Consider the following 12664-nt stretch of genomic DNA (forward strand, 5'->3'; position numbering starts at 1 on the left):
TCGATTATTGAAATAATCGTACTAAACTAATTTAGTAAGCAATTATTTATTTGGTGAAAGAACAACATAGTCATAGCCGTAATTAAGCCAAAAGTGTACAAAAACTACATTTTGATTGATTTATAAAAATTAAATGAAAACTCTGCAGAATGTGTAATTTATTTTTTTTTACACGATTAATCACTAGATGCTGCCCTACAGTCAGTCAACGTCACAACTTTCACCATGAACCACAACAAAATGAGCTAACTGTGAAACAGAGGTCACCTGAATGTCAACACAAACTCATAAATGCATCATCTGAGCAAAAACTATTCAAGTAATCTCACCGAGCGCCTCACAGTTCCGTCAAGAGCCGAGCCGGTCCATTATCAGACAGGACTGCAGCTCGCGTTGCCAGTCCGGTCTAAAAATGGCCGGCAGCTACATTCTCCACGGACACGTATAAGTTAGAGGCTCAACAATGTTCAGGAGGACCAACAAGCCCATGCCCCCTATAGTCCGACGGCTCAGCTGCTCTGGGAGGAAACCCAACAACACAGACGGGAAACCAGCTGAATGCAGCGTGAGAAATAACATCACATGTTAGCGCATTCTGATGATTAGTTGTACGGAGGAGCGATCTGTGGACAACTCTGACTGATTGTTTTCACAATTTACTCCATTCAACACACACACACACATGCACACACACACACACCATTCAGAACCAGGACCAGCTGCTGGCCATCATCACATGTCACTTCTGTCAGGATGGCCCAAGAACAAACAGCATCTTCCTTCCGAACTCCTAATCCGTTCAGTGATTATTTGATAGCTGGCAAAGGAAGATATGTGTATCAACTCTTCACGTGATTCTGAAAGTGTCAGTGAAACATTCTCAGTTTCTCTCTTGATGGGAGACTTGACAAGTTACATAAAGCTGAATAATATGGAGCTACATCAGGGCCATAGTTTGTTCAAAATATATCTATAAATATATAATACTTTCTGGGTTCTTTGTGTTGCTGGATTGTTGATTTGATTCTTTCATACATGTTTGAGAAATCCTTTAATCTCCATGGCAACCATTCAGCTGAGCAAAATGCCGGGAAGGACCCAGACCCGCCTTCAAGGCGCAGCTCCTCCCGTAGCTCCTTCAGACTAGCCAGCAGCAATTAGCAAACACGTGGAACTGCACTCATGATAGGAGCTACTTCTCACAGCAACCCTGGTGAAAATGTTGATAAAGGGTTAATAGAGGAGCCATGTTGTGATGATTTCCTAAAGGCAGAGTTTCAGAAACAGCGGGAGTTTTTAAAGAGACAGAGGCCCAATTTTAAGGGGTTAAATTACAATGTCAAATTTCTTTTAAGTCATATTTGATATATAACAATTGATGATAACAGTTACTTAATTATGCTATAATATGGCACTATACACCTGGAAAACACATAATGCTGCCCCTTTAAGCAGTTTATTTTTTCTTACCGGACTTCAGGGACAGGATGTCCCCTCACGATGCAGTCCAGCTGGACCTTGGTGCCTTCAGGAACCTCCCTGCTCTTCAGCTTCAGGATGAAATGTGGAGGTTCACACGCCGGCTCCGTGTGATTCGGACTCTCTTTCGGCGCCAGGCTTTCGTCCAGATCCTCCATTTCCTGAGAAACGCAGTCAAACTGCTCCTCTTTAGGAACCGTGCAGTTCTGAAACTCCAATCGCCCGCTCCCCGGGTCCTGCCGGGCCGCCGCCGGGCCGGGTGTTTCCTGCTCCCCCTCCACAGGCATGGCAGCGCGCTCCCTGTTGTCAGGGCTGATGGGGTAAACTGCATCGTCCGTTTGGGTTTTGCTCTGGATCCTGGTCCGGTGGGCCTTGCAAGCTCTCGGTCGGACCCGCTTGGAGCTGTTGGCCTTGAAGAGGGAAGACAGTTCCTCGATGAAGTCCGCCGCCTTGTTGAGGAACTCCTTCTTGGACTGGGTCTCCGGACCGTACAGGGAGCTTTTTGCCAGACTGTTGGTGTCGTTGAGTCCTTCGCTAGCGTCCACACTGTCCCTCATCATGTTGTCTTGCCTGTTGCCAGAATTGGGTAGCAACTAGTTACATTTACTCAATTACATTTACTTCTTTAATTTTTCAGAGTATTTTTACTATTTTGGCTCGGTAACCGGAGTTGGGGGAACTTGAATCTGCTTGTGACAAAGCAAGTTGTTGCTAGGTAACCAGAGCAGAGTTGGGTAGTTTCTAGTTACATTTACTCAATTATGTTTTCTTTAGTAACTTTTTTGAAAGAATGTACTGTTAGGAGTATTTTTACTATGCTTTACTTTTTACTTTTACTTGAACAATTTCATTATGAAGTATTTCTGCTCTTATTTGAGTAAAAACTGCTGGATTTTCTACCCACTGAATGAAAAACAAACATGTTTTAACCAGAAATTCACCATAAACAGACACAATTCCAGCCTTTGTTAAAGTCTCATAAGTTTTTTATTGAAAGAAACTGATTTGGAAAAAATTTATTGGCCTGATTTATTATTTTTTGTTACTTATATGAATTATTGTCATTTTGGTTCTTAAAATACAAAACTTTCCAAAGTCATTTTGTTCTGTCTGATTACGTTATTTTTAAATATTAAATAATTGTTAATTTGATCAATTACTCAGTACTTGAGTAGACCTTTTACCACAATGCAAAAACACCAAATCTTACGAAGTATTGTTGGTCTAGTTTCTAGCGCAAATATCTTAGTACACCTGAATTATTACAAAACTAACTTAAAACTAACTTATCAGCAAGATATAGGAGCTTGTTTTAAATAACTAATTCCCTGATGTTGATGAAAAGTACTACCTCTATTGGTAGATTACTTCACTTATAACAAAACATTTTTACCAGGTTATAAGTGAAATAATCTTCCAGTGGAACTAGAACTGGGTTGCTAGGTAACGGGCTGGGCTTGGCTGGCGTTGCTAGGTAACGGCGCAGGGCAAATTGATAGTCAATCTGCTAGTGGAACTAGAACTTTTTCATCAATATTAAGAAATTATTTACTTACAATAGGCTCCTACATCTTGCTGGAACGATACTTAAAAGTTAGTTTTCTCTTATTTCAAGTGTGATAAGATTTTTGCACTAGAAACTGCAGAAAAATACTCGGTAAGATTGTTTTTGCAGCGTAACGGTGCAGTGGACGGCTACTGTCTACTTTTACTTGAGTAAAAATATGCTTCTCTAACTGGGCTACTGTACCCACCTCTGCCTGCTGTGCGTCTTCCTGTCAGCTGTGAACCTGGCGGATGAAGACGCAAGTAAGTGGTTTGACACCGGAGCAACGGCGGATAAAGAAACTGTGTTTTGGGAGAGGTGGTTGGTGGCGTCACTTATGGCGGCGGTTCCTGACGTCACAGCGGCCTTTACGTCGCCTTTCTCGTCTCGGGTCTCGTGTCCGATGGCCTGGCAGGCCAAGTTCACACTCTTATCCAGCTCCTCCTGGCTGAGGAAGGCTGACAGGTCTGGGAACTGGGCGTCGTTGTGGCCCACGGTTTCGTCGCCTTTGGCTTTCAGAGAGCCGTAAATCTGGAGGCGGGAGGACGGAGCGTCGGAGCGGCTCGTCTCGTCGTGGCGGTGCTGGGCTCGGGCCTCGTAGCTCACCCTCAGCAGCTGGGAGAGAGACGGAGGCTGCTCCGGGTCGTCCTCCATGCTGCTGAAATGGCCACACATCAGTTCCAAACGCTAATAAATGGGTTCATAAGCACGAAAACGGAGGGTATTATAAAAAAGGTTCAAACATTTCCTTACAGTTCTCCCACATTGACTCCTTTTTTAATCCCATTTGTTTTTATCATTTCCATCCTGTTCGGATTGATCAGATCCAGCAGACTGGGAACAAGCAAAGTTATCCATACTAACAAACAAAACTAACAAAATAACAAAAATAAATAATAATAATAATAATAATAATACATTTCTGATATTGTATTAAATGATTCGAATATGTAGAATGTTGCATTTGTTATTCCATTAATTGTTAGCTGCAGTCCTAATTAGTAATTTTCTTTTCCCTCAATTATACGCCACAATGTGTTGGTTTTTCGCATAAAATGCCCTAAAAAAAACCCCATCAAAGCTTGTGGTTGAAACATAAATATTAAATAGTTAAAGTACAATGACCACACAATAATCTTGTAATTCGCATTACTCCTGAAATGAAGGCGTGTAGTAAAAATAGTATTTTATTTTAGCCGGATTGCGGCCTTCCTCAGGCCTCCTGCTCCTCCGCAGGGGGAATCGGGTTCCTGACCCCGGATCGGTTCTCTCTGTCCACCTCGCACTAACACCTGGATGACGTTTTCACTGAGAACGGATTTTCCTCTTCAGGTATGATGCAGGTTACCGAAAACAGACGTGGAAAAAAAGCTCGCAAATGCTGCTGACAAAAAAAGAAGCGCAAATTGAGGAGGAGGAGCGATGCCCTTCCAACAGGCTGCAGCTGTTGTGAGCATTAATACTTTGCAAACAGGCGCGTCACATCTAATAATAGCAAAGTTGGGCTGGGGGGGTCAGTTTACAAGCAGAAAATCAACACAAAAAATCTTTTATCCGTTTGGGCCTGATTCTGATCAGCTCCAACCAGGATTTATTGAGTTACAACAACAGAAGTGTAATTATCAGGACGCTGCAGAGGACGATAACACCCGTCCCGTTTCATTACAGAAATAGAGCCAAGCTTGTTTCTGAGGGGAGATAAGCCACCGGCACAAAGAGAGAGAGAGGCCAAACAAAATGGGGGCGGGTCGGGTTTACCTTCAGAATAGACCCAGCTGGTCTCTGACCACCTGTGCTGCTGCTGGAGGGGGGTCCCAGTCTTCCGGCCACCTGGAGAAGTCCCGGATTCAGGCAGCTGCTCTCCCTCACACCGCCACCGGCTCGGAGTTCAGAGGAAAATCAGCAGCGGAGGAGCCGCGACCAGCGGAGAAAGTGGCAGCATTTGACAGCGCGGCGGCGGCAGGGTTATTTTTGGGGCCGGACGGGACCCATGTGTCTCTGGGTGGCGACCCGCTTCATTGGACGGAGGAGGAGAGGGGGGAGAGGGGGGTAAAGGGCCTCTATATTCTGAATGAACCACAGAGTTCATTCCAGAGTTTGACATCCAGAGTTTGACAGGTTAACAAACTCAGATTCCCAGAATTCTCTGGTTATTTCAGAACTCAAATTTAAATGGATGGACGCATAAATTGTTCGATGAACGAATGGGCAGACAGAGAAAATGTTGGATGGATTAATGGTTTGATGCACAGATGGATGGAGAAAATGTCGGATGAAGATTTGGATGGATAAATGGTTCATTTTTGGATGAGTGGATGATAGATGGATGAAGAGATGGATGTTTGAATGGAGAGAATAAATGATAGACAGATGAAGTATTCCTGGATAAACTGATAGAAAAACCAAAAAATTTTCTTTGTGCATCTTTTATTAAAAATCTGGCAGAGAAAAGCAAACAATCTGGATCATCAGAAATTAATTTATCGTGTAAAAACAGAGCTGAGAGAAAAAAAAAAATATCTGGAAACCCAAACATTGTTTTCCTCCTGAAACTAGACGAGAATTTTCCCGTGCAGGTCGGTTTCTCTGTAAACATTTTCCACAAACACAAACTGTTTCTCATTCTGTTGGAGGAAAGCTATAACTGTTTACATCCAGTGTTGAAACTTTACTTTCTCTACTTCATCAAAAAGTTTTAGAAAAAAACAAGACAGAAAGAGAAAAGTAGAGCGTCGATTTACACTTAAAACAGTGTAAGAGCTTGTATCAAAACTCATCAGATTATTAGAGGAAAATGCAGCAGTGGCAAACTATATACATTATAAACAAGCTATACATCTTAACGTTTGCATAAAGACTCATCAGATCCATGAAGAAATGGAATCTGGGATATCAAAAGGTTCACAAGGATTTCTGGCACTTTCTGGAAAAAATCTGCAAATTGTGCATGTAAGGCTAAAAGCAGAGCAGAGGAACAAAAAATAAATGAAAAAGGAAATAAGATGTTAGTCTGGATGGTATGGAAGAAGATTAGGGCCACAAAAGAAAAAGAGAATTCAGACTTTAATCTTTGGAGTTGGAATTTGGAGAAAAATCAGAATTTTGAGATTAAAATTAGAATTCTGCAAAAAGTCAAAATTTTGAGATTAAAGTCATAATTCTCTTTTTTTTGTATGGATTATTAATTTTAAACAAGCTCCAATTTCCTGCTGAAAAGTAACTTAAGTTAGTTTTGTAAATGTCTTGTAATACAAGACATTTACAATGAATAGACCAGAAATCCTGAGTAAAATTGGGGGTTTTGTAGTGAAGGAGCATAAAAGAAGCTGCTGCATTCAACAGAAAGTTTAGTGGAAGGGGAAAAAAGTGTTGCAGGAGAGAGTTTAAAAAAATAGCTGCAATTTTCAAAAAAACCTAATTTGATGCTTTCATTAAATCAACAGAATTAAACTCTTTACATCCATCATTCTGTAATTAGCAAATCAACATAATTTACAACTTTTATCTTACATTACAGAAATAAGTTAACAGCTGATGTGAAGATGCACTGGTAATGGCTGATCGGTGCAAACGTTAAAGGGAGGGAGCAGCCTGAATGAAAAGCATCACATATAAAAGTTAAATATCTTCTGCTCCTCTTTGGCAAACGTTTTATTTTGTTAGTTATGCGTTAAAGGCAACGTAAAAGTAGAGAATTGCAACAGAGGTCTTACGTTTGGTTTTTTTTTCTGTAACAAGCGATTTGTGGGATTTAAACACAAAGATTATGGTTAGCAGCAACTAGAAAGTGTTTATTAGCCCCTTATGTATCAAACATTCACAGGATTTTCAGCTGCAGACGCAAATCACAGCAGCTGGAATCAGAGAGGGAAGAACCTGTATGGAAGTCTGAGAGTGTCGATTTTCCCTCCCTTGCATCAAAATGAAGAAGGTTGCGGTCGTTGTGTCGTTCACAGTGTTTTTGTGGCGTCGCATCAACAGAGACGAACGTGAGGCAATGTTGAGTGTGTATTTAGAGCAGCGAGTGGGCTCAATCTGTAGGAGGCACAGTAGAGTTCTGCAACAGAGCCGGCGCCATCAGGAGTCTTCGCTGGCACGTTTGCGGGATTGGTCGCCCCTGGAGACAGAAAACAAATAACCAAAACAAAGAAAACAACGTTTCAGATTTTTTTCCTTCAAATCCTTTTTTTTCCTGTTTAAAATTTGTTTTCAGTTTCAACTTTCAAAGTTTTCACAAACATTTTGCCTAAATGTCGCTCCGTAGATGTCAGTTGTGATTTCAAGGCCTTAACTGGTGACTAAAGTTAAAATATTTTGGGGTTTTTCACTATAGTTTTGTGACTTTTTGTCTAATTCAGATAGTTTTAATTTCTTTTTAGAGTGCAAACACACTATTTTTTAAATATTTTTTTGTTTTTATAAATTTTCTTATACTTTGACATTTTTTAATTTCGCACCTAAAAATGAATAAAGTATTATGATTAAGTTTGGGTAATGAACACTAGGAAGAAGAGAAAATTTTCAAAAAATATATAAAATTTTTATTGAATAAATTATTCCAACTTTTGCGGTTGCCATTTTGTGGGCTAGCGTAATTGTCGCCAGTATGGAGTCCCATAATTTGTTGACAGCTGGTGAAAACTGCCGTTTTTATTTATTTCAATTCACAAAAATGACTTTTGTTAACTATACCAACCTTTCTGGTGACTGCATTTTGACTTTAATGATTTTTATTTTTGTGTTTTCATGATAGAATCCTTTGAAAAGCCTTGTTGCTGAAATGTGCAACACAAATAAATTTGATTGATTTATTGATTGATTGGTGTGAAGTGGAGGGAAACTAGCCGTGGAAAGCCGTTCATGGAGAGCTCCATCTGCAGCTTCCGGTCGCAGTCGGCGTAATCGGGCAGCTGCGACTCCATGGCGGGGGGGTGGATCTGTGGGATGAAGCTGGAGAAGAGGGCCGGAGCGAGCTGGGCCCACTCTGAAACAGAAACAAAACATTTATCCATCAGAAAGATGTTAAAGTTATTGATCTCTTTCGTTAAAAACGTTGATTGGCCACCTGGTCGCAGGCTGTGCAGGCCTTTCACCACGCTGGCCATCGTCGACGGCTGCACTTGGAACGGCATGGAGTGAGCTTTAATGAGCAGAGCTGAAAAAAAAAAAAAAAAACTGGAAAATTAACAGGACGGCTGGTGCTTTAGGAAAGTATTCACACTTCCTTAGCTAGAAAAAAAACATTTGATCTGTGATCCCTTTCCTACAAAAAAATTATTTCATCTTCGTTATCAAGTAGGTTAGAAATAAAAACATTTTTATTTTTTAAAAATTATATTTTTGGAGGCTGGGATTAGTTTTCAACTGATGTCCAAAAACTTTTGACACCCCTATCCTAGATACTAATAAGGTTTGTTGGAGAACAAACAGCATCCTGTAAGCTATGGTATGGAAGTAAATTAGGGCCACATGGTTTGCTCCTTTATTTTAATATAAAAATAAAAGTAAATTTTGACCCAAAAAAAAAAATCAAAACTACTTTTAAGATTCAAGAGTTTTTTTCACTTTCAGACTTTCTCACAGTCATATTTATTTTGTTTTTCACTTTCATTTTTTCCTCCACTTTCAGTATTTTTTTTTCCAGTTTCCAAATTATTTCAGTTTTTTTCATACTCTAATTTTTTTAAAGACTTTATAGCCCCACATAAGGTCCATAATATGGTCCATAATATGTCCCTTATGTCCATATTATGGACATAAGGGACATAAACTGAAAATAAATTTTTCAGAATCATGAATTTTTTTCTGTTACAAATTATATTTTTCAGTTTCAAAATTCTTTCAATTTCCTTTTATTTATTTAAATTTCCCATTTTTTCCTTCCAACTTTATGATCTCAATTTATCTCTGTAGATGTCAATCATAATTTCAAACCTGCAACACTTCAGGCCTCTGCTCAAACAAGGCAAGAAGTTTTTAAAATCTTTTTTTTTTAAGTTTCAAAATTATTTTTGAACAAACTTACGACCCTAATGTAGCTCCATACGAGGAACACAACAAACCACACAACTTTGTTTGTTCCATCACATAAAATCATCCAAAAATAACTTAAAAGTTAGTTTTAGTGTGAGAGTGAAAAAGTTTAAAGGTTATGAAGACTTTTGCAATAATCACGTTCACTCACGCATCAACTTGCTTAGATGTTCTTCTGCAACATGGTCTGCAAACAGCTTCATCAGATCCTCTTTCAGGTCTCGGTTCAGTTTTGACTCAATATAAAACTTGTTCTGAAAATGTTGAAGAAAAAAACATTAAAACCAGCTTTAAAAAAGTTTCTCTTTTGTTACAGATAATACCTACCAAGTATATAAACACTGGAACGATACACTGAAGAGACGCTAAGTACTGAGTCAGAGCGATGTTGAAGTTTTCAATCAGGTTTTCAGTTGGGCTGGCCTGTAAATAAGCAACATATCTTAGTTTTATTTAGTTTTATCTGGTGGTAATTCGCTGGATTTGGGTTTTCTCACCTGTAGTTGTGTGGAAACCTGCTGCAGGTGAGCTGAAATCTTGGAGGTCAGGTCGCTGTAGAGCAGCTCAGAGTGCTGCTGGCAAACACACTTGTAGACGTAGCTGAGAAAACAAGTCAGAGGAAACAATCAAGTCCTACATTTTAGTTGATCTAGATCAGGGGTCGGCAACCCAACATGTTGAAAGAGCCATTTTGGACCAAAAAAACAAAAAACAAATCTGTCTGCAGCCGCAAAAAATTAAAAGCCTTATATAAGGTTTATAATGAAGGCAAAACAATCTGTCAGTGTTTGTATTAGCTATATTAGCCTATTATCAAAATGACTAAGTGTATACATAATTAGCATTCATGATTAAATGTTTATTTTCCCTGCAGTGCGTCCTGGATGGAATGACGCACCACGTGACTCTGTTGTGCTTTAAGTTTACCTTCCGTTACAATATTAATGTATTTGCCGACCCCTGATGTAAAAACAGCTTGGCGCCCCCTGGTGGCCAGAGCAGGTTGATACCAGAAAATAAAAATAAAGAAATCTGCAATAATCTGGTTGCAGAAATGTTTAAATTTTTAAGTAATGCTTTGCAGTAGTGTCTTCTGGTTCAGTTCCAGCATTCTTTCTACCTACCTGAGTTTACTCATGCAATCAAATTGCTTAAAGAACAACGTTCTCAGATGAGAAAATAAGCCAAATAGTACATTTTGCATTAAAGATAAAACCAAAAAGCATTTGTTTATAAATATGTTCCACCAGAAACAACCAATTCTCTAAAAAGGAAAAAAAAAAACCATCTCTTGTGTCTTTTTAAAAACAAATGTCGCCACCATTTTGTTTAAAAATAATAATATTTTACACACAAGATCGGTTTCAGAAATGTTTTCATCCACATGAAATGTTGGAATTTTTTTTATCTACTCTCCAATCTAATAACTACTTTAATTAAACAAATAAAGTTAATTATTATTTTTTTTAACAAATAAATCAATGAGCAGATGTGATCCTAGTTACCATAGCAACAGAAGGAAACCAGAAAGCTTGGAAAAGATGATCATGATCACTTTATGTTGCATCTAACATTTTTGCAAGTAAATTTTAATTTAAAAAGTTGTAGTTTTGTCCTAATTTGTTTAATCCTTGAATTATAATCTGCATAAAATCAATGGCAGGTGCCAAATTTTGAACATCCTTGCTCTGGCATCTCATTAAAATAACTTTAAAACAATGAGATGTACATTTTTGTGTGGTTCTGTAACAGTTTTAAAGTTGCAGCATGTAACTTTTTTCTGCGTTATCTTTCCCTTTGCTGTGGCGCACTAAGCTAATAATACCTACATCTCCAGGTTTTATTTTGTTGACTGGATTGTTGCCGGCTACAAACAGAATGCAAAAGTTTCGCCTTTTTGCCCTCCAGCGAGCTGCACATGTGCAAAATTTCCAGATAAAAAGAAAACATGCAAGGGTTCCATAGGCTGATTTTCATGCTTCTGGGAGGACACAGACCAGCCAGTAGATTGGAAAGTTCGCTACATCAGAACTTATTCTGCAGCTTTAATTCTTTGTTCACTTTGGTACCAGGACGCTCTCAGAAAGTTGGAGGAATGATCTGTGATTTTTCTTTTACTGGTATTTGTTTTAATAAATAACACAAACTAGAGTCGGTACCCACAAATCAACTCCCCCCTCCCCGGGGCCTCACGGTATTTTGGACCGGCCCTGGTGTGCATCCAGTCTTACCCGTAGATCTGAGCGTAGGAGACCGAAATGTGGTCCGAGAAGTTCTGGATCAGCAGGCGGTCTATCGCCTCCTCCAGGTTGGGCCAGTGGTTTTTCCGGTAGTCTTCTACTGCCATCGCATTCAACACTGGGTCAAGGGAGAGAGAGGTGGTCAGTCACCTGAAAGCACCGCTTTAGCGGTAAAAACAGAACCTAGAACCGAGCTGCAGATGGACCGCGGCTCTTCGGGCCCTTACGAAACTTGGAAGTGGAGTCGAGTCTGAATTTGTCCTCGGTGCTAGCAGCCGAGCAGTCCGGCTCGCTGACTTCGCTGCTCTCACTGCCTGTGTCCGAGTCCATGAACTTTGACCCGCGGGGACTACCGGACCACGGTTTCGCCTGCCGCTTCGCCGGTTCTCCCCCCGGTACCGTTGGACAGACGGGCTCAGGGGCTCCTACTCCATCCGGTACCTGGCTGCTAAGCGCCGCCCTGACTTTACCACCGCAATAGTTGTGGTTGTGGTCGTCTTTAACCTCCGAGCTGTCGTCCTCCATGGCCTCCATCTTGACGATAGCAATTGAGGTCCAGAACCGAGCAGAACTACTGACACATTCTGACAGAAACAAGCGAAAACAAATAAAAACTCTCAGCCGTGCTCGGTGCTGTGCATCCCTCTTTCTGCTCTAAGCTCACATTTTACGACAGTTTGTATCGCAGGACAGCAGAGAACCCTCTCCCATCATCCGATGGGAGATGTAGTTCCAACCTGTTGGGTTGGCCCGTCCATTGTAGTACCAATAAAAGTGACAAAAAGAAACAAAAATGAACTGTGTTCGTGAATCAAATTACATCAGCATGTAACGCAGTGTTACTTACGAAGGACCTGCCCCTTAAATTACCTTTTTAAATATAACAAAACCCTAATAAAAATAATAAAAACAAAAATTAGGAAAAACATAACTTGCTAGATAGATAGATAGATAGATAGATAGATAGATAGATAGATAGATAGATAGATAGATAGATAGATAGATAATGTTTTGCCATTTGGTCAGAAGTAAACTAAGAATCTTTTTTCAATTTATTAAATAAATATTAGATTTTATTATATATATTCTAAAACTTTATGAAGTGAAGTATAGAACTGAAGATTTGGTTAGATGTCTTTCAACAAATACAATATTATAAGCAGGCATAGCCAATGTATGAATAAATGGGCTATAGTACAATGTAAGCACTTTAAAACAATAAATGATTTTAACACAACTGTGCCCATATTTGCGAATAAAATAGGCTTAATCATGTTTTTATAATTGTCTTACTAAGTTGGCTTACTAATTGTGTTGCCCAATTTGTTTCTGAGGATATGACAATAAAGTTATTTCTAGAGTTTTG

General features: G+C 39.6%; 2 protein-coding genes across 6 annotated transcripts in view; both read right to left on the reverse strand.

Moving 5' to 3' along the window:
* The window catches only part of mypn (myopalladin), a 31736-nt gene extending 26761 nt beyond the window's left edge, over positions 1-4975 (reverse strand). For 2 of the 5 annotated variants that reach the window (XM_032553885.1, XM_032553881.1), the window contains exons 1-4: positions 4784-4975; positions 3779-3859; positions 3234-3683; positions 1471-2049 (exon numbers count right to left, since the gene is read on the reverse strand). In XM_032553885.1, coding sequence (XP_032409776.1) covers positions 1471-2049; positions 3234-3683; positions 3779-3831 — 1082 coding nt within the window. In that variant the 5' untranslated portion in view covers positions 3832-3859; positions 4784-4975. The remainder of the gene's footprint in view (positions 1-1470; positions 2050-3233; positions 3684-3778; positions 3860-4783) is intronic. The other 3 variants (XM_032553882.1, XM_032553883.1, XM_032553884.1) reach the window with 3 other exon arrangements.
* A 460-nt stretch (positions 4976-5435) lies between these two features.
* On the reverse strand, positions 5436-11981 carry cacul1 (CDK2 associated cullin domain 1). Its single transcript, XM_032553947.1, has 8 exons — positions 11526-11981; positions 11290-11416; positions 9556-9658; positions 9386-9481; positions 9210-9312; positions 8091-8180; positions 7871-8009; positions 5436-7142 (listed from the first exon to the last, which is right to left on the reverse strand). Exons 1-8 carry the CDS (start codon positions 11830-11832, stop codon positions 7103-7105), a joined length of 1005 nt encoding a protein of 334 aa, XP_032409838.1. The 5' UTR covers positions 11833-11981; the 3' UTR covers positions 5436-7102.
* Between the last annotated feature and the right edge of the window lie 683 nt (positions 11982-12664).

The sequence above is a fragment of the Xiphophorus hellerii genome, chromosome 22 (assembly GCF_003331165.1).
Source record: "Xiphophorus hellerii strain 12219 chromosome 22, Xiphophorus_hellerii-4.1, whole genome shotgun sequence".
Taxonomy (NCBI): domain Eukaryota; kingdom Metazoa; phylum Chordata; class Actinopteri; order Cyprinodontiformes; family Poeciliidae; genus Xiphophorus; species Xiphophorus hellerii.

What these genes read in the sequence shown, in the direction of transcription:
- cacul1 (XM_032553947.1), bottom strand. Translation starts at nt 11,832, where the DNA reads ATGGAGGCCATGGAGGACGACAGCTCGGAGGTTAAAGACGACCACAAC. An exon ending in CGACTCCACTTCCAAGTTTC is followed by an intron (nt 11,417 to 11,525) that starts GTAAGGGCCCGA and finishes CCCTTGACCCAG; the next exon opens with TGTTGAATGCGATGGCAGTA. An exon ending in TCCATGAACGGCTTTCCACG is followed by an intron (nt 7,143 to 7,870) that starts GCTAGTTTCCCT and finishes TTCTGTCTCCAG; the next exon opens with GGGCGACCAATCCCGCAAAC.